The 20,631-nt window shown below is 46.1% G+C and overlaps 1 protein-coding gene across 7 annotated transcripts in view; it reads right to left on the bottom strand.

Moving 5' to 3' along the window:
- Positions 1–220: 220 nt before the first annotated feature.
- LOC118367556 (histone deacetylase 4-like) overlaps positions 221–20,631 on the bottom strand; it is a 258,463-nt gene continuing 238,052 nt past the window's right edge. For all 7 annotated transcript variants that reach the window (XM_052493919.1, XM_052493917.1, XM_052493921.1 and 4 more), the window contains 5 exons: positions 18,523–18,641; positions 15,614–15,747; positions 7,946–8,030; positions 7,566–7,701; positions 221–7,209 (listed from right to left, as the gene is read on the bottom strand). In XM_052493919.1, the coding sequence (XP_052349879.1) occupies positions 7,182–7,209; positions 7,566–7,701; positions 7,946–8,030; positions 15,614–15,747; positions 18,523–18,641 (502 nt within the window). In that variant the 3' untranslated portion in view covers positions 221–7,181. The remainder of the gene's footprint in view (positions 7,210–7,565; positions 7,702–7,945; positions 8,031–15,613; positions 15,748–18,522; positions 18,642–20,631) is intronic.

Raw genomic sequence — 20,631 nt, forward strand, 5'->3', positions numbered from 1 at the left:
AGCGACACAGATGCTTCATGCCTTTTATGAAAGGCACTTTGTGTTAACTCATTCCGTTGCTGAAACAATGCATGGTCCTGAAGTTTGTCAGTATCTGGGTGTATGATTCATGTATGATTCAAGATGGGCCTCGACTTTGCATGACAGCCTTTTCCCCTTTTAGTTCAACCACTCATCTGACCATAAGCCCCCAGTGGGGGGAAAAAACAACAACAAGGCATTGTGGTTTTTCCAAAATGTTATACTTTATAGTGTAGATGTCAAAAGAGAAAATGTTAGAGCTATGGTCCCGAGGGGGGGGGGGGAAGTATTATTCTGTAACAATGGAGAGAACAAGAGTCAAAAGAAAACAATATAAAAACAGATGCATTTCGTAACAGATGCATTTTGTAAACCTATAACTGTTCTTTTTTTTTTACCACAATGGTCACAGATATTACTGGCTGAAGTGGAATGGACAACCCTGACGACGATATAGACCATTCATCGGGGAACAGAGCCCTTTGATATCTCCAGATGCCTCGGAAACAAAACGTCTCCCCGTCCCAACTTCAAATGATACAATGAGTTGGTCTCTCCTGTTTGCCTCCGCAGTTTAGTTTCCCTAAAACGTTTTTTTTTTTTTTTTTTTTTTTTTTTTTTTTTTTGTGTGTGTGTTTGTTGTTGTGCACAAATACGATAAAATCTATTGTCTGTATTTCACAAGCGCTAGATAAAGATGTTGTAAAATGTTAAAAGTCGTTCCGTTTGCTGTTTATTTTTTTATTTTTTTACGTGTAAAAAGCACATCTGTCAGACCAACATGGAGCGCCGTTCTTCCTCATCGTCAATTGTGGGAGAGGGGAAAAAAAGAGGTTGCAAAAAAACAAGTTCTCGTGTCATGCTTCGCTCCCGAATCCTGATGCTGTAATAAAAACGTACTTCTGTCCATTCAGTGCTTTTTTCCCCTTGTGCAGATAAGTTACAGGGACAGAGACAGGCATGCGGACACACAAACCATGCAGAGAAAGTTAGAGGTGGTGGAAGAGGAATGGTGCAGAAAAAAAACGACAGACAATCCTCAGGCCTTTTTGTGAGAACAGAAGAAAAAAAAGAAGAAAAAACCCCCCAGACGATAAAACAAATTTAAAAAAACAAACAAATGGAATGTCTGTAGAGCACGAGAATATTCAAATGACTATCTGGACACTATGATAACCAGATAGTATAAAGTCCCTTTGAGAAAGATTGCTTGAATACAAGTGACGAAACCATAACTACCAATTGCTCAGGCTGGTGCATTCTGGGAGAGCTCTGGATGATCGGTTACTATTGTGCCCCAATACAATAACAACCACCACAACTGTGACGCACACTCGACTATTAATTCATACTCCACCCCCTTGGCTGAGACTGGATCCATTGAGATGACCCTTGACCTCACTAGTCATCTGCTACAGCCGTCAGAGAGGAGCAGTTTGGGCTGGATGAGGTCAAAGGGTGAGGGGGGGGGGACTTTTGATGGGTTAACTACGACTCCTGGGCTTATAGTGATTAATCATTATAGGGAAACCCTTGTGTAATTATCATGTCATTCCAAGACAGGCCCTTCAGAAAGAGTGGTGTGTATTCATGAATTTAAAGGGAAGCCAGGCTTCCTCCAAAATTGAAGAAAAATAACATATAAAATCATTTATCTTTCGTCTCTCTGTGTTTCATAATTTTCCTTCAATTCGCAAGAGGCTGAATGTATCTCACCGGAGAAAGCATCCAAGCGAGCGAAACAGTGCCGTTCTGTCTCTATGTGTAGGCCACCTATCCGATGCTGTCTGGTCAAAAATAGTATGATATTGTTGCTGCCCATAGCATTGAATGCAAGGGAAGCCAGTGAGCATTTACCTTCCTTGATATTTTTTTTACACAATAACAGCCAATCAGCCTTGAGCTAAACTGAGTGAGCTCAACTGTGAATGGTCCTGGCACACCAAAAAAAGTGTTAAGGAAGTCAGTTTGGATTTTGCTTCACACTAATCACATCAAATGAAGCCAAATGTCATTGACAGAAAAAAACTTGAATTGTTGCATCTCGTTGTGTTGTTGTCCTCTGGTGGCTAGCTAGCTAGCTAAAATGGTTCCTTTCCTAAATGTGTCATGGACGGAGATAGGGATTTGGACTTGTGGTTTTACTTAATTATCCATACTGGCCAAAGATTATAACAGCAATTCGGTTCTAACCATATATTGTGCCTCTGGCCTGAGAGGATGGAAGTTCAATATATAGCTAGATGTAGTTGGTGAATGTTAATTAGCTGGCTAATTGATGCCCATGAAAGGAAGTTAGGCTCGCGACAAAGCATTTTAGCCAGGCAGCCTAGGACAACAAAAACTAAAAACGTGTACTGTATGACAGAGTCATAAACCGTTTCGGCAAGAGAGGGGGATGGCATTGACGTTTCTCTACAAGTAGGGTGAGTCAACATGTTTTTTCTACTTCATTGCACACGCGCACACACGCGCGCACACACACACAGACACACACAGAGAAATCAGTACTATGGACAGACACATCATATTTAGCTTACGTTGATGGGGCTGAATGGTTTTTGGAATATTTTAGTTGTCACTTTATTAGACTAAGCAGCGGTCATTTGATGATTTTTAAATGTTGAAGTTGAAATGGTGCTGGAATAGTGGAGGCAGCTCCTGTTTTCTTTGCAACTTGGGTAACTCTCCGGTGGCCTAAATCAAGTTGTTTAGTGGTCCAAAAATGTCAGAAACATCAACATGATTGACCATGCTGTAGGTCATGTAACTGTTTGTCACAATACACTTGGTGGATAGATGCTCCACGGTTTTGTGGTGAAACAAAGCTGTGGTTGAATTTATTCTGCCACTTTGTCTCCTTATTGTCTCGGCCTTAGGCCTATATATATATCACGGTGGCAAGGCATATGAACTAACAGGTTATAGAGCAAACCACGCAATTATCACAACACACAAGTTGTAATATGGCATTTTGAATACTGGCTTGGCTTCCCCGGTGATTTTATCCACGCACCGCTACTGCTTCTGAATTACACATCCTTAGATAGTATACAGAAGGTTTTTGACAAAACACAGCTAGAGTGTTTGGTTGCAGGTCAGAAAGTGTTAGCGACGTAAGAGTGTGAAATTCCACTGTAACCCCATGTTTACATGGGTGGGTTGTCACAATGTCTTAATGGAGAAGGAAATTAAATATAAGAGACAAGCGACTTGTCCCTTTCCCTAAGCCCTTGTTTGGGGACAGCATTTCTACTCCTCTATGTAGTGTCAGGAAGTATTACTAGAGCCCAGGTCAGTGGCGTACACTGTAGAGAGACTGACACCAAATGGGATGCTACTGTACTGAACCCTCAGCCAATGGCAGCCAGGAATAATGAACAGTGCCCTCAGCGACATCAGGAAGGGCCGAGCCAGACCAGGGAATGAAACATGAGCATATCACTTTGCAATTCAAACGTTCTTTTCCCAAAGCAATATTGCAATTTCTTATAATATATAATATACTTATAGATTTGTTGTCATATATAAATCTACCATGAACAGCCAGCATAGTAAATACACAATTGTTGGAATCATTATACAAAGTAGAAATATTTGCATACCCCATCCCATCCCACCCCTCACAACCCCAGAACCTTTCACCACGAAAAGGAACTGCGACAAACTGTAAGAGAGAGAAAGAACTCAAACTGAATACAAAATGGCAGGAAAACAACTCAAAAGCACAAAAACCAAAAGACACTGGAGTCCACTTCTAAAGACAACGAGGACATAACAGAAAGAGGAAGAAAAGAGACAACGATGGGTAAAAACAACACGGATGGAGTAAGTCATCAGAACAATTGTGGTGGAAACATCTCAAGGAAAGATCCATGCGGAATCTTCTCAGTTCTTCCTCGTTTACCAACAATGGGAAAAAAGTGATTATGACGTCAACGGAACAATGTCGAAGGTAGTCGCCAGGAGGCGAAACATGAGTTGGGGGGGGGGGTTCAAAAAAACGTATTCAGATCACTACTTTCATTCATTCTCTGCATTCTGAGCTATAGGTGTTTGTGAACTAAGTCAAATGTATGTAGTTAGAGACGCAGTTATTTAATGCGTCTCACACACACACAAGGTTAAAAACACTTTCCTGTACCAAAAAACACACACCTAGCAGTAGCTATGGTGACTGTGTCAATGTATAAAGGGTTTGTTTACTGGATTGTGACATGTGACACACGCACACACTCAGTAGCACCTGACACTTGGTGAGCAGCTGTGCCTAACAAGGAGCGTGGATCAAATGTCAGAGAATATGGGTGCCACTTGCTCCCCTCTGTAAACTCACAAAGGTGGTACACCTCTGTCTAACTGCTCTGTCACCATGGTAACACAAAGACTCATGAGATTTGATTGTTTATCTTTGTCCTGTCTAACCGCTCTGTCACCATGGTAACACAGACTCGTGAGTTGTTTATCTCTGTGAACAAAGCCAAATGAACGGCTAATTGTGGGTAGAGCCCCTAAATGAAGGTAAGAGCGTCTGAACGTTTTGAAGGGTGAGGTGTGTAAGATAGAAATTGGTCAACTGCTATAATTCCCTCACAGAGAACAATTTTGAACGTAAAGTCATGATAGCAATATCTGTCCTATATGGCTACAATACTACGTGGCAACAGGCTATTGAGCTGATAGCAACGTCACGCTTTGGCATAATTTCTTGTCTTACTACTACTATTTTTGAACAGCATTCTAGTTTAAAATGCCAAATCTCTCTAGAACAGACTACAGTGCATGCTAGCTAACTCTTTCTTAGAGGTGGCGTGTATTTGGTAATGGTTTATATACCAGAAGAAAGCCACATCATTGGCTGACGTTTCAAACACTGAAGGCTCTCGTTCCACTGAAAAAGACTCAACCATGTCAGTCCCTGTGTAGCACGGCGACTACCTTCTAAACGATAGTAAAGGGGTTACGACAAGTAGTGTTTTGACTTGGAGTTTGTGTACCGGTAGTCAGCTGCGGGGAGCTCCTGCCCAAGTCAAGTACTGACAACAAGGTCAAACGGGACCGGGTGGGACAGTAGGCTCCAGGGAAGTCAGGGTAAACATGCCAAGGGCCTCCAGTCTATGTGCCATCGTTTTGGCATCGGCAGTCTCGCTATCACAAAAGGAGATGAGATGTGAGAGCGATAGGACGGCACACCTCTCTCCCTCCAAAACAAATTGAAGGCAAAGCTCTTGGTCTTGAGTTCGTGGTGAAATCCACCAGGCAGGAACTGAAAAAGGCACAAACTCACGGTCTTTTTACAGTCTGTCATCTCAAACCAGAAGACCCCGGGGCCTCATTTATCAACCATTGCGTACATTTCTTACTCAATCCTGCCGTACGTGGACATTCTAGGATTTGTGTGCAGAAGAAAATGATTGGGATTTATCAAACTGTTGCACGCAACATATACGCATGTTTTCACTGATTAATCAGAGCCATACTATATTTGCGCGCTGGTGAACGAGTTTTACAACCCTGCCTGGCAAAATGCCCTCCGTTCACCTTTATTGGTAACAAAAACACCATCATCTGCTGTATGATGAAGAGACATTGGAACTGGGCCGTGATAGTCACTAAAAGAAAGTGCAATGGTAAATGTGATCACATTTCTGTTAGAGGTGTGGGGCCGAATGTTTTCATCTTTTGCAGCGACTTTTTTAAAAAACTATAGAGCATGCCAAACACCGGCCATGTATTCGGCAAGATGAATTGTCTATTGAACAATTGAAAAGTAAATGCTGCTCAGAGCCCAGACTTCTATGCAACATAAGAGTTGTTGTTCAATATTTCCTTCATCAATACACGATTGTGTTTATATTTCCTGCTTTGGCATCGTCTCTGAGATGAAATGGGCTGCGATGTCGCGCTCCTGTCGCACAAGAATACTTTAGCCTAGCTATACTGTCATAGGCTATTTACTTTCAAGCATGCTTGGCTATTGAATGAGAGATGGCTAAATGGTAGCGTAATATTTGTTGTGTAGCAGAAATAAACCAGTCATGTCAGAAAAGGAGACATGTCCCGCAATATGATTATGATTTAGGCCTATATAATAAAAGCTAAATAAATATATTAGGGAACATGCTGCTATGTGATCTCCTTACCAACGGCAAATGCATCTGTTTTATCATTAGGCCTACGTTTTAATGTTTTTATTAGCCTACCATTACTATAAATTCCCGTGCCTCAAACACCTCAATTTCCCCCCCCCCCAAAATAATCATATTTGCTTGCAATACAGTTGATGAACCATTAGAAGTTGTGAGTGCGCATGGTCTGAGTTTTCAGTGGATATACGCATACTTTCCTGGATAAACACCAACCTTTGCGTGAAAACTGGCTGCCCGCAAGGTTCAGACTATTTCTTGTGCGCACGCACCTTTGATAAACGAGGCCCCGGGTCACCTGTCCATCGTGTTCCCCTTCTCTTTTCCTCGCTCCTCTTCTCCAACCAAAACAAAAAAAAACGCCTGCTTTTGCCAATCGAGAAACGCGCCAAGAAATATCAGCAAACCCTGCGACATCTCTCCTTTCTCAAAGTCTTTCATGAATGGTAACAATCAAACATTCGTAAAACAAAGTAGTAATGACATCACAGGGCTCGGGTTGCGGTTTTTCGTGAACGGAAGAGGGCAAAGGAACAAACGACAGAAAGAAAACAAATGAAAGGAGATGGCTAAATGAGAAATTCCGTGTCTGGAGCAGTACTTCGAACGTAGCGAGTGTGTCTGTTCCAAAGAAGCACAGACACTCAATGTTGCCAGCGTGGGATGATTCAAAGTCACCCTAGATCCCACCGGTCCTGGAGTAAAGACCTGACAACAAGACCGGAATCCCGGCGCTCCTTGTGTTCTGCCTCCCCACGTAGAGACGGAACCACACATCGGGGGCGTTTTAGTCCGAACACTCGGGGCGAGTGAGATAGTGATGTCTTCCATTTCCGTTTCATACCGAGTCGTTCTATACGTTGCCCCCCCCCCCCCGGGGCTGGTGCGCCTCCTAGGCAGGGTGCGAGTGGGGTCAAGGGGTGGGGTCAAATTGAAATGGAGGTTGGCTGAGTACTAAATGGGAGACCTAAATTGGAGACCTTTGAGGGTCTCTGAATGGTGAAGGGGACTTGGTCAGCCCTCCATAGGCTCCTCCTCGCTCCTGGAGAAAGAAGGGACAATGACACCTGTCACAGGCAGCACTTCCACACTACACATGTCAACTGCAGGAATGTGTGAGACCTGTGAGTATCAGAAACCTCTGCACATCTAGGTTGGATCAAAATGTTATTGTACTGAAGAGCTAAGCTTTTGGTCGATGTGACCTTGTAAAACACACACACACACACACACACACACACACACACACACACACACACACACACACACACACACACACACACACACACACACACACACACACACACACACACACACACACACACACACACACACACACACACACACACACACACACACACACACACACACACACACACACACACAGGAGGGACATACTTCCTCTGCTTGTTGGCCACAGAGAGGGAAGCCATGGCGGTGACGGTCTCGGCCTCCTCCGTCTCACACCGGCAAGCCTCGCTCAGAGAGTAGCCCAGCGTGGAGGCCCCGCGCTGAAGAGAGCGCCAGTTTTTACCTACAGGACAGGACAAAGGTGAAAGGTTAAAGGATCATGATTATAACATAGAGCAACTACACCAGGGGTCAAACAACTTCCGTCATCCAGGGCTGAGTGCTGCTGTTTTTCTTTTCCGATCTAAGAACATCGTTGAGAGTTTACGGTGAATGCACACTTGCAAATCAAACCCCTGAATCATTTTGTGGTTGTAGCACATAGAGTGGGGCCATTTCCTGTGTGAGTAGAGTAGAGCGACACTCACTGTGTGCCTCCAGCACCTTCTCCATGGAGTGAACAGCGTTGGGGTTGGGCCTCTGCTGCATCACCTCCTCAGGGATAGGATCCAACTGGGGAGAGACACACATACACACTGGAGTGAGTGACAGGTTACATACAACACGGCAATAGCGGAACAAAAAAACTGACGATCCTAACTTGATTACTTCTGACTGTGGACTTCTGCCCAGTGTTGAATCACCCAGCCAGCCAGCCCAGCGGTGGAGAACAGTTGGACGCAATAACAATAGGCTCACAGATGCACTGCAGCCTCCCACTCAAGGAGCTACTCTCCACCACAGGCTACAATGTGTGCTTTTGTGCTGGGTCCCACTTTACGCACGCGCACACGCGCACACGCGCACACACGCACACACACACACACACACACACACACACACACACACACACACACACACACACACACACACACACACACACACACACACACACACACACACACACACACACACACACACACACACACACACAATGGGAATACTCTGTTCAGAGAGTCAGACGAAGCCATGAAGGAGAGGAGAGAGGAAACGGGGGCATTCCCCAAGCTGCCTTTCCAATCCGGAACGATTCCATTTCCCTCTGGCTCACAGTGTGTGCTGCTTTTTTCACCTTGTGAGCAGACCCCCCCCAAAAAAGCCCCAAATACTTCTATGTATAAACACCGAAAGAAATAAAGGCAAGCAGCTGTATTTTTTGCCCTATCATAACCTTGCTCAAAACTGAAAAGTGGAGGAGAAACATTAGAAACATTAGAAGAAGGAAGACGAGAGGAAAGAGAGGAAAAAGGGATCGCCGGTCGGTCCCGTTCGGCCAAGGCTGGAAGTTTTCTTTTAATTAAAACAAATAAAGGGTGGGAGGGGGTGAGGAGGGCGACGGGAGAGGCCAGTCTAAGGAGAGGGATACTTTAATCCGGCTGTGGCACGACAAGCTGCATCATACACACACACACACACACACACACACACACACACACACACACACACACACACACACACACACACACACACACACACACACACACACACACACACACACACACACACACACACACAAGCGAGCAAGTGTGCAAGTAAGTGTGCAAGCACGCATGTGTACACACGTGCGGACAATCACTCACACTCTCACTCACACACACACGCAACATTTTCTAGCCCCTTGGCCTCTTTATTACAGCCTTACATATTCTAATCTTCTTTCAAAACATGACAACACCTTGGGAGGGCTTCCCTCAATCGAACCTGCATTGCTGTACAGTATCTCATAATGTTTTGTGGTACTGCAAAACACACACATACTGTTGTCCTATCATTCACTCCCTTGAGTTTGAGCAGCGGTGGTGCACATGGATGTCCGTCATGCAACTCCAGCACCCTTTGAGGAAACAGGCCTCAGAGCGCAGGTCTGTCAGTACTAAGATCAGGGGTTGGCGCTGGTCCAGTGCACACATGCATGTACAGACAACAGAGCACTTTGTTCAATCTAGGCGTCACTTATGCCAGGCCACCGGAGAGCCCTAAGTGACGCCCACCAAGTAGAGGGACCTTACACTCAAAGCACGTTTAAAAAAGCTGGGACACACTGCTAAACCATTCAAATACTGCTGAGTTCGGTCCCTATCACTCATCCTTCTGTCTAGTTCTGTCGAGCCAAGGCTCCATGAATGTGTGCCCACTAATGTGTTTGTGGTTTTCAGTGGATCACTTCCAGTTCCTAGCAGCCCAGTCATCTCTCCACCACTACCCCCTCCTCCTCTACCTCACTACCCCAGGCCTCCAGCCTGGCCTTGCACCATAGCCAGGGAGGGGGTCCCCACACGGGGCCAGGACGGGGGGCTCGGTGGGCTGTCTGTCTGTCAGTTTGACGAGCAGCTGTGCCGCACGCCTATAAACTTTAATGGCTCTTGTCAGCGCGCTACGGGCCTGCCTGGCAGGTATGACACACACGGCGCTCCCCACGGCATCCACCGTGACGCAGGACGTTTATTTGAGTTTCTAACCCCTCTAACCACACCTCTCTTCCCTCTTCTCCACCTCTCCTTCATCCCCTCATCTTCATAGCGAGAGAACCATTGCCTTTTTCCAACAGAGAAAGCAAGCGAGAGAGAGAGAGAGAGAGAGAGAGGGAGAGAGAGAGAGAGAAGAGCTTTTGTTGGAGGACAGTATACTATCACTCTGTCCATTGCTGCCTGCCTGCTTAAATCCAAATCGATCTGTTTGAGTGTGTGGCACGGCTTTCAAACGCATGAGGGGGAAGCCAACAAATAAAATACAAATTCTGGGGAAGGCGGTGAAACCATAACACTGGGTGGGAGGAATTTGACTTGTTCAGTAGACTCAAGACAGCTATTGTTTGTTGGTTGCTTGGTCGGGGCGACGGATCGATCACTGACACCAGTTGATTACGCTGTGCTAGTTTAACGAGCTAACTACGTATCGCGCAAAGCAGGTGACCTTTTATGCAGCGTTGGTACATTTCTGCTCGCTAAAGAGACTGAAACGCTTAAGCCTGAGAGGGCCAGGTGAAATGGACCCTGCTTACTGTAGCTAGAGTGTAAACATCAGGGATAACTTCGTCAGCGACTAGCAACAATTGGCGTGTTGGCCTGTTGTTTATCAAACAATTGCTAACGACCCCAATTTGGAGGAGGGGGCGCAACATCTGTTTGAGAACATTTGTCAATTAGTCACGAGGTCAGAGTTGACTGGCATCGACACCAATGCATCATTCATGAGAAATTTAACTAGAGAGGCTTTAGTGATTATACACTCAAAGCGTAAAGTTGATTCACCGATTTGTATTATCCCCCCCCAAGCTAATCCAAGCCACTTTCATAGGAAACCCAATGCTCGCTATAGCAAAGCTAGTCTTAACCTGGCAATAAAATGGGGGAATATGTTTCTCACTGTGGAGTGCCCAGTAAAATGCTTGATGGACACACTACAGTCACACAGGAGGCATTGGGGCTGTAAACCCAATCTTGACGCTTGGCCCCGATTGTGGACCTGTCTTAACTCCTAGTACGTCTACATTTGAGACCTTATTCTTGGGCCAATGAGAGACCAATGACCACTTCTGGTAATACATTTTCGTTTCGTGTTTTAGTGAAGTCATTTTTAGTGTTGCTCGAATAACTGAAAGCCCTGCCTCTGACTTCACAAACAAATACAGCAGCAGACTATTATCTCTACGTAACACACACACATCCGTGAACACACACGACCCCCCCCCTCTCTATCCGCCACATCAAACTGCCGCTGGCGAGTCATTACGCTGCATTCCAACTCCACTACACTTGACCTTTTGCAAAGACTCTGATGAAAACACTCGCATCCGGCCATTTTGATTAGCAACGTTTTAACTCTCTTCTTTTATCTGTTTTCGTCTCCGCTGCCTTGCGTTTCTCCCTCTCGTGCCATTACAACTCGCTGAACGGGTCATCGCACTAACGAGGGACTGATCTGCACTTGTTCAAAGACTGACAGGGCTCTTGCCAAACACCCAATGAGAAAAGGCAATGGAAAACCACAGTGGGTTTGGCCAATCACCAGTGTTTAAATACGGCATCCGCTCACAGCCAGTCAAAGGCAACTAATGAGCCGTGTGTTCTAGCTCCTTATCAATGGGTGTTGTGGCGTTGCGTTTTTCCTCTTGCCCAACACCCGGCGTGAAACTCGAACCCCAGAGCTCGCTGGTTTATGACAATAGCTTCCTCCCCCGACTTCAAATGATTCCCCAATTTCCATTGATCCTGCGATCTCGCTAGGCCTGTTGGTGACCCTGTCGGGAGAGGTGTGAGGGTAACCACTTTCAGATGTGAGCTGGTGACGGGGTCCCGGGGAGGAGGGAGAAAAGGGAGCCTTACAGGGCCAGGGCCTCTTTTTAGACTTCCAGACTCGCTTTGACCTGCCCATTGACCCCACGAAACAACCCTCTCTACTGGCTACTGAAACATGAGACCATCCCAGCCCTAACTTTTCCAGGAGTAGCCTTCCATTATTCCTCCTCTTCTTCTTCTTCTTCTCTCTCTCTCCTCTTTCTCTATCCTCCTCCATTGCCTCCATGTATTAAACCAAGTCCTTGCTCTCAGTGGTAGATTGGAGGAGAAGGGACTTTGGAGAGTGGCGTTGCAGGTTCCCGGTGGGATGTTACTGTAATCGTCGTCATGGCAATGACCTCTGAGTCATTCAAAGGCACCAGTGCAGGTAAACAGATTACAGTTATTGCATTAAAGGGCCAATCAACAGTTGCAACAACCGTTTTTGGACTCTTGAAGAATATTGATTAGAAATCATGAGCATAGTTCAACTGTCTCACCCCATCAGAATCAAAGCTTGTTTTATTCTAATGTTTGTAATCAAAGTAAATGTAAACAAACGTATAGTTTCAAAACATGGATGGTCAGTCCTTGCATCCATAGCTCGGTTTATGAATTTGAGAGTGGTTACATTTCTCCAGCCCCAACCCGTAGCTTTTTACCAAAACAGGGGCGGGGTCAACACTGTGTTATTGTTTCTACTGCTGATTGCCCCTTTAAGGCTCAACAGAACGTTTGTGTAGCTCCCCCTCCAAAGCAAACCTTGTCCCAGCTCAGAACTGTTAAGATCTAGTTCTTCTGACAGGTTAGCATTGCTGTGGGGCTTAAATTTCTCTCCAGGCTTTGAGGTTTCTTTGGTGGGTTTAGAACAGTTTGACCGCGATCCACTCCTCTCCAATGCCACAGCTGGTCCCCGTCACTCTAGATCGAAGACGCAACCGTTTTTTCGCTGCTTTCCCTTTCTCTGGGGTGGTTGGTTGCGGTGACCACATTTTATTAGCGTCGGTTCAGCATTATTGTTCTGTTTGTTTTGCTTCGGGCCCAAGATCCACATTGGAGCAGAGCCATCTGGTCTTTTACGGTTCCAAGAGCTTATTTACTGCCTTGTCTGGAGAGAGGGCTGGAATAACACCGGCACCCAAGCCAGTCCTCTTATCCCCCAGTCCAGTCTCACCAGACCGTTTTATCTCTTCCTAGCGTTATCGACCTGTTCTCGACTTCGCCAGCACCTAGTGCAATACTAACAGTGTGCATGAATAATCATCCCGCGTGTACATCCATAACTTCACGGGTTAGCCAGCTAGCTACCTTTCCAATATCTCTCACTCGTTGTCCATTTTGCTGGAGTAATACGCGCCGGTGAGCACATGAAAATAAATCCCAGCGGCGCTTCCAAATTTGTTACCCACTCTATGATCTTATAAGGTAAACCGAAATGCCGAAAGCTCCTGTTTACTTGCCTTTGAATCATGAGGTAGCATTCTGTTTGACAGGTTTACAACAATAATAATACACTTACACACCACTCTTTGGTGCACTATTATACCGAGGGGCAGTACATTACGGGTTATAGCCACGTACGCCTCTCGTTAATGGAGGTTTTAAAGTTGCACTGGGCTAACTGGCACACGGCTTAAGCAGGCTCTCTCCTTGTCTGTGTCCCACCCTATCCCCTAGATAGTGCACTACTTTTGACCAGGGACCACAGGGCTCTGGTCAAAAGTAGTGCACCATATAGGGAATAGGATGCCGTTTGGGACTCGGATCTTGTCCAACGAGAAGAAAACACATAGAGGGTGTGTGTTTGTGGCCTGGGCTGGTCTGGTCTGCAGCAACACTTAAGAGACGGTCACTTGCTCAAAATAAATGAAGTTTCTACAAACGCAGGATGCAGGGGACTGGAAATTCACTACTATCAGAGGTTCTATTTCAGCCTCTGACCACTGCACTCCCTCTGTATTAGACATGACATCAGCACTTCATCTGTTTATACTAGCCAAGGGACAGCACTAGCCAAGGGTCAGCACTAGCCAAGGGACAGCACTAGCCAAGGGACAGCACTAGCCAAGGGTCAGCACTAGCCAAGGGACAGCACTAGCCACGGGTCAGCACTAGCCAAGGGTCAGCACTAGCCAAGGGACAGCACTAGCCAAGGGTCAGCACTAGCCAAGGGTCAGCACTAGCCAAGGGTCAGCACTAGCCACGGGTCAGCACTAGCCAAGGGTCAGCGCTAGCCAATGGACAGCACTAGCCAAGGGTCAGCACTAGCCACGGGTCAGCACTAGCCAAGGGTCAGCACTAGCCAAGGGTCAGCACTAGCCAAGGGACAGCACTAGCCAAGGGTCAGCACTAGCCAAGGGACAGCACTAGCCAAGGGACAGCACTAGCCAAGGGTCAGCACTAGCCAAGGGTCAGCACTAGCCAAGGGACAGCACTAGCCACGGGACAGCACTAGCCAAGGGACAGCACTAGCCAAGGTACAGCACTAGCCAAGGGACAGCACTAGCCAAGGTACAGCACTAGCCAAGGGACAGCACTAGCCAAGGGACAGCACTAGCCAAGGGACAGCACTAGCCAAGGTACAGCACTAGCCAAGGGACAGCACTAGCCAAGGTACAGCACTAGCCAAGGGACAGCACTAGCCAAGGGACAGCACTAGCCAAGGTACAGCACTAGCCAAGGGACAGCACTAGCCAAGGTACAGCACTAGCCAAGGGACAGCACTAGCCAAGGTACAGCACTAGCCAAGGGACAGCACTAGCCAAGGTACAGCACTAGCCAAGGGACAGCACTAGCCAAGGTACAGCACTAGCCAAGGGACAGCACTAGCCAAGGGACAGCACTAGCCAAGGTACAGCACTAGCCAAGGGACAGCACTAGCCAAGGTACAGCACTAGCCAAGGGTCAACAGTTATGGTGGCACACACACACACACACACACACACACACACACACACACACACACACACACACACACACACACACACACACACACACACACACACACACACACACACACACACACACACACACACACACACACACACACACACACACACAGACAGACAGACATAGACACTGAAGCAACCATACACTTTCCTCTCCATTTGGTTACAGTATTCTTATGGTAAAGATATTCAAAGCGCCAAAGCATGTTATCATGGAACCAAAATCTAAAATTATATCTAAGCCATGGCCAAGAAAACACTAGACTCCATCCATTATCTTGTGAAAAATCAGTGGGCCTGTGCCATGAATCACAGCAGACAGAAGGCTCTGGTCAAAACGAGTTCACTGCGTAGAGAATAGGGCGCTATTTGGGACGAAGACAGACAGTTGGCTCAGCTCCAGGTCCAGCCTACACACATCCACAATTAACCTCAGATTCTTCAACTTGACCGTTGTTACTTCCTCCCTCTCCCTGGCGGTGGTATCCTCCCACACTGGGCGGTGGGGACAAAAAGTGAGAGGGGATGGAGAGAAAGAGAGGATGGAGATCTCTGTTAGCTCACTGTTCCAGCTCTCTCCACCCCCTCTCCCTCTCCCTCTCTCTCTCTCTCTCTCTCTCTCTCTCTCTCTCGGTCTCTCAGTGGGCGGCGGCATTGGGCCAAAGCCCTTTCAGCACCACACCTATGACTGTGCCAACTGCCCAGAAAGACGGCATAACCACCCAATCAGAGCGCCGTCTGAGCTCTATTCTCACCTCCTGATTGAACTGGAAGTGTAGAGACACTCTCCCTAAACAGGTGGAGTGGCAAATGAATGAAAACAAATAAAGAAACCCCTCCCTCCCTCCATCCTTCGCTCTCAAGTAATTACCTCGATTCCTAGCAGAGCAGAGACGCAGGCTTCGGAGGCGTCACAAATAGCAGTGAGGTCGTGGCCCCCCTCCAGGGCCAGTACCATGCGGCCTCCGGCTAGCCCCATCAGCTGCCTGGTCAGGTATCCAAAACCTGGGGAAAGGAGAACGCATGTGGTTGGGGTTAGAGTTCGTCCATGGCGACTTTGGAGCTTGGACGGCAATCAAAGAAATGCATAGAGAAAGCGAGGGGAGGCGGAGGGATGAAACAGTATTGCATCATATTTTCTCGTTAGATTTAAGAAAGAGAAGGCACCAGGGACTTACTCGGCCTAAATGCATAATACGAGCCAGGTTTATTTGGAATAAATGTGACTTAGTGTTTTGGCTCAGGCCGCCTGTGTTTGATCCTTAGTATATCCTTAGTTTTAGTATATGCATTCCGCCATACCACCCTACACCCTCCTCAGACCCCCCTCTCTTAGAGACCCAGCTTTAGGCTGACATCTCAGAGATAGTTTTAGGGAAAGCTCTTTGCTGGTACGTCATACTGCTGCTCTACCTGAGCCAAAGACAGACGCTTCCGAACAAAGTCGATCCTGTAGCTTTGTGAACGTGAGGGGAGGTTACATGGACAGGGCCAGAACAGTTGGATCTGATCGTGTGTGTGTCTTGTAGGTGGGACTGTGTATGGTAATGTTACTAGAGTCTGGTAACCTTTCGTAAGAGACTGTCATTGGCTACTTAGACTCTTTCAGATCAACCCAGCAAAATAAATCTGATTTTGTCATCTGTCAGAATAGCACATACCACGCATGCTGGCCAGCCACAATGTCTTTTTTTAAAGTGTGGTTGCAAGACTCTTCCTCCTCATGGCCAGAACTAGTGTTTCTGCATTTACCACCTAGCATGGGCTCAAACACTTAGATCAATGCAGCCTTTCTCTGAAAGGGATCGAGCAAGATTTTTTCTACTTAGCCGGACTCAGACAAACTCAAGGATTCTATTTTTGTATCTGTACATACAAGGTAGTTTCTGGAGTGATTGCTAACTAATGTTAGCACAATGACTGGAAGTCTATGGGATCAGCTAGCGGATTGCGCTAAGGCTAGCAGAATAAGTTCAGTCTCAAGTCAAGTAAAAAAAAATGTATCTATACATGCAATGACTGCAAATCTTTGACTATTTACTGAGGCTACCAGACAGCCCTTTTCATTATTTTGTCTACAACAGGTTTTGATGATGTAATTGTAAAATAGGGACCTTGTAACAGTCTTCAGGGCATGAAATCAGCAGAAGGCAAGGCAGGTTGATGCGGTCAGAGTGTAGATTTATTTACAGGTCTTGGTGATTCAATGGTAAAAGTGCCATATCATCCAAAATATACAAGTAGATTGACAAAATATACACAGCCCAAAAGAAATAGCTCCTGTGTCAGACTTAACCTGTCCTATCTGAACCGGCACAGGCAGAGACTGCACAGCCTCCCCTTGAGAAAACAAATGTAATCTGTCTAACAGGAGCTCACAAAGGTACATACTGTATATTGCTTTTACACCTGCATTGTTTGCTGTTTGGGGTTTTAGGCTGGGTTTCTGTACAGCACTTTGAGATATCAGCTGATGTACGAAGGGCTATATAAATACATTTGATTTGATTTGATTTGATATTCACTTGGCCCCCTCCCAGGACCATACAATTACCCTATTGGTATTTACAACCAATAAACTGGTTCTACAATGTAAAAGGCCATTTCCATATCCATTGTTACATTGGTACATTTTTCTTAATCAGACTTAATGAATATTAATGATATTTCCTCAACATTCATACACGGAACAATACTTTTCTCTGTTATGCAACACACTGACTCCAAAGCGTGGCGCGCAGGCCACCTAGCCTATTTCTATGCGCTCTGAGGCGAACGTGCTCCTATTACGCACAACCAGAATGACAGAGACATACAGTAGGACACAGACACACGGAACTCCGACATAACCCGGAAATATGAACAAACAAAAACCAGACATTGAATTAAATAAACAGAACTTTTAACCTCATGAGTCTCGTTAACATTCATGTGCACAATAAACATTGCGCCCACTCCAAAGGGTAAGAAATGGTTGGCTGAATGAAAATCTATCTTATCAGACAGAAATGTGTTGCAATAAACGGTACCGGTATAGAATGATTTCCATGCTAGCAATTATTGTAGGATTAGATGGAATATAGATTTAGCACATATGCATTTAAATGTGTGAAAGCAACAGCAAAGAACAGTGTTTGAGTTTGGAGAGCGCCAGTGGGGAGACAAGCCTATGGTGTGTCCTCACCACAGTAATAATACATTTGAACAACAAATTCCAAATGCAACCTCCATAAATAAATGATCAATTTCAACCAATTTTGGAATACCAAAAGACCAGCAGGCCTAATTGTGGCTTGATACCCCATTGCTGGTGAGCTTGCAAAGTAAACAGTCACTATTCTCGATCACCAAACTATTTTTGGAGCTGCACATTTTTTTATGATGGCAATCCTCTCTCCCTACAACTTCATCTTGGCACTGCACCCGCTCCTATAGCTGTACAGCAAATCAGCAATCTGTTCGCTAGCTCACCCGACCTGTGTTGATTGACAGTTTGCTGGTCCAATCAGAGGGCCAATTGTGCATTTCACTAGCCAATTTGTTGCATGTTTCTTTTGCGAGGCCCGATGCTGCGGCTACTGTCTCTGGCTGCGTGGAGATTAATCCACGGAGACTCTGTGCCACAAAATGAGTGTCAAAACGTTACAAAACCTGGCCAGATCATTTAAAGTCATCAGTCTCAAGTCAAAGTCGAATCCCGAGTCTTGATGCTAAAAGTCAAAGTATTGGTGACTCGAGTGTGTTGGTGGAGAGAAAGGGGAAAAGGAGTAAGTCACTTACATTTGGCCGTCAGCCTGTACCCTCCCAGGGGTGACGGATGGCCCTCCACGGCATCGAAGCCAGACGACACCAGCACCACGTCGGGGGCAAACTCGTTGGCGATGGGCATCACCACTGTTCTGTGAAGGAGAAAAAAAGAGTGAGAGTGAGAGTGAGAGAAGAAGCAGTCAGTGCCATCCTCCTCTTTAGTGACTAACCTAAACATACCTACTGGTAGACACCAGCTAGAGTCTGATGTTGGTACTGTCCACTGCAAACCAATAGACGGGTTGGTTGTTTAGCAACAAAACCGACACGTGCACAACTATGGGGCAAATCAGACAGGGTTGGCTTAAATTGTTGACAACATGTAAACTATATTTCATCTCCAATTTTTATTGAAAACATACATCAATTGGCACAATGAACACTTGTTTCCTCTCAAATACATTGTTACAGTTTTTTTTGGCCATATTAGCATAGACGTGACAGTCAAACCAAGACATGGTATCAAGAACAAGATACAACGAGCTGAAACGAGACACCTACTATTCCCCACATGGCAGCTTCTTGTCATTGTTACCTAATTAGCCATCCAGAATTACAACAACCGACAGCCTTCTGACCCATTGAAGTGTGCATATTGTTTTCGGACATTGTCAGCCAACCCGTCTATGAACCACATACAGTACTTACAGTGCAATGTACCTGGCCAATTGTCAGCCACTTTAACCCAAACATTTAGTAAACAACACATAACCTCACATTCAGGGAATCAAAGCCACAAATCTGGTGTTGGGAGGAACATTCCCCAACAAACAGGGCCGTAGAAACCCCCAAAATACAAAGTGTGAGAGCAAGGAGGTCACATGTCAGGTAGTAGTGAAAGTGAACCGGAGAGAAAAAATAATACACAATTACACAATGATACTTTAGTTCGGAGAAGAGGCTATCTCGTTGTGTGGCAAGTGAGGCCTTACAATCTGTCCTCTCTCACACAGCTGGAGGAAGGAAAATAGATACATTTGTTATCTATCTCTGTCATACAGCGACCTGTGGTTACAGTGACTCAGGCCTGAGTCCCAAATGGCATCATATTCTATGGGCCCTGGTCAGAAGTAGTGCACTATATAGGGAGTAGGGTGCCATTTGGGAAACAACCCTCCATCTGTTGTGGCTATAGTTAGAGTGTTTCCCTGTACTCCTTGTACTCTAAGTAAAGCTTTCTTGAACCACCTGTGTAAATCATTTTATGCGGTCAACATTGTTGTCGTTGAACTGAGAGGAATCGGTCTGAGAGAGAACGTTAACAAATGTGCCTGTGACAACTTCAATGTTTGTCATTGTGACAGGGCATCTTTAGTGTAGGTTCCGTGGGACTTATCTGAGTGACAGTATGAACGGCTCTCCCAGTGCAGCTGTGTGCTTGGTACAAGCAGTAGAGCACACTGTGCTTTTTGGGGCCGGCAGTATTTGGATAGGCAGAGTATTGGTGCTGTGTGAGGGGGTGCCTCAGGGTCATGTTGTAGGAACCCTCTACTTTGCTGACCTCAGGAACATGGCGGTTGTCTCCTGGCTCACTTTCTTTCCATCCTGCTCTCGTCGCCACAATTATAGGCCTGCAATGGGCAAACCCCGCCCACCCACACAGCTTTCGGCAGCGGTGGCCTCCCCCCAAAGGGAGAGAGAGGGAGGCGGTATTTTTAGGAGGCTTGGTACCCCAGACAGCTGAGATACACAGCGGAGTGTGTGCGTCACGGACTGGGTCAGCATGCCTCTGGCACTAGCTCAGCGGGCAGCGTAATATATAAAGCACAGGGATGGTGGACAGAAGGAGAGAACGAAGGAAGATGAGCAAGAGATGAGTAAAGTGAGGAAGTGAAGGAGAGAATGATTGAGAGTAAATGAGAGTAAGATAATGATAGCATGACCCGGTGGTTGCAATACATGTAGGCTGCAGATATCCAGGAGAGATGAACCGAGTAGTACTGTCTTGGAAATATTTGTTCAGCTGCTTAGAAGTGCTCCCACACACACACCATTAATATCAAGCACATAAAATACCCCAACCCAAAGAGTGAGCTGGCCACAGGCACTCATGTGGCCAGACACAAGATTGTACGGGGGGGA

This window comes from Oncorhynchus keta, chromosome 34 (genome assembly GCF_023373465.1).
Source record: "Oncorhynchus keta strain PuntledgeMale-10-30-2019 chromosome 34, Oket_V2, whole genome shotgun sequence".
Taxonomy (NCBI): domain Eukaryota; kingdom Metazoa; phylum Chordata; class Actinopteri; order Salmoniformes; family Salmonidae; genus Oncorhynchus; species Oncorhynchus keta.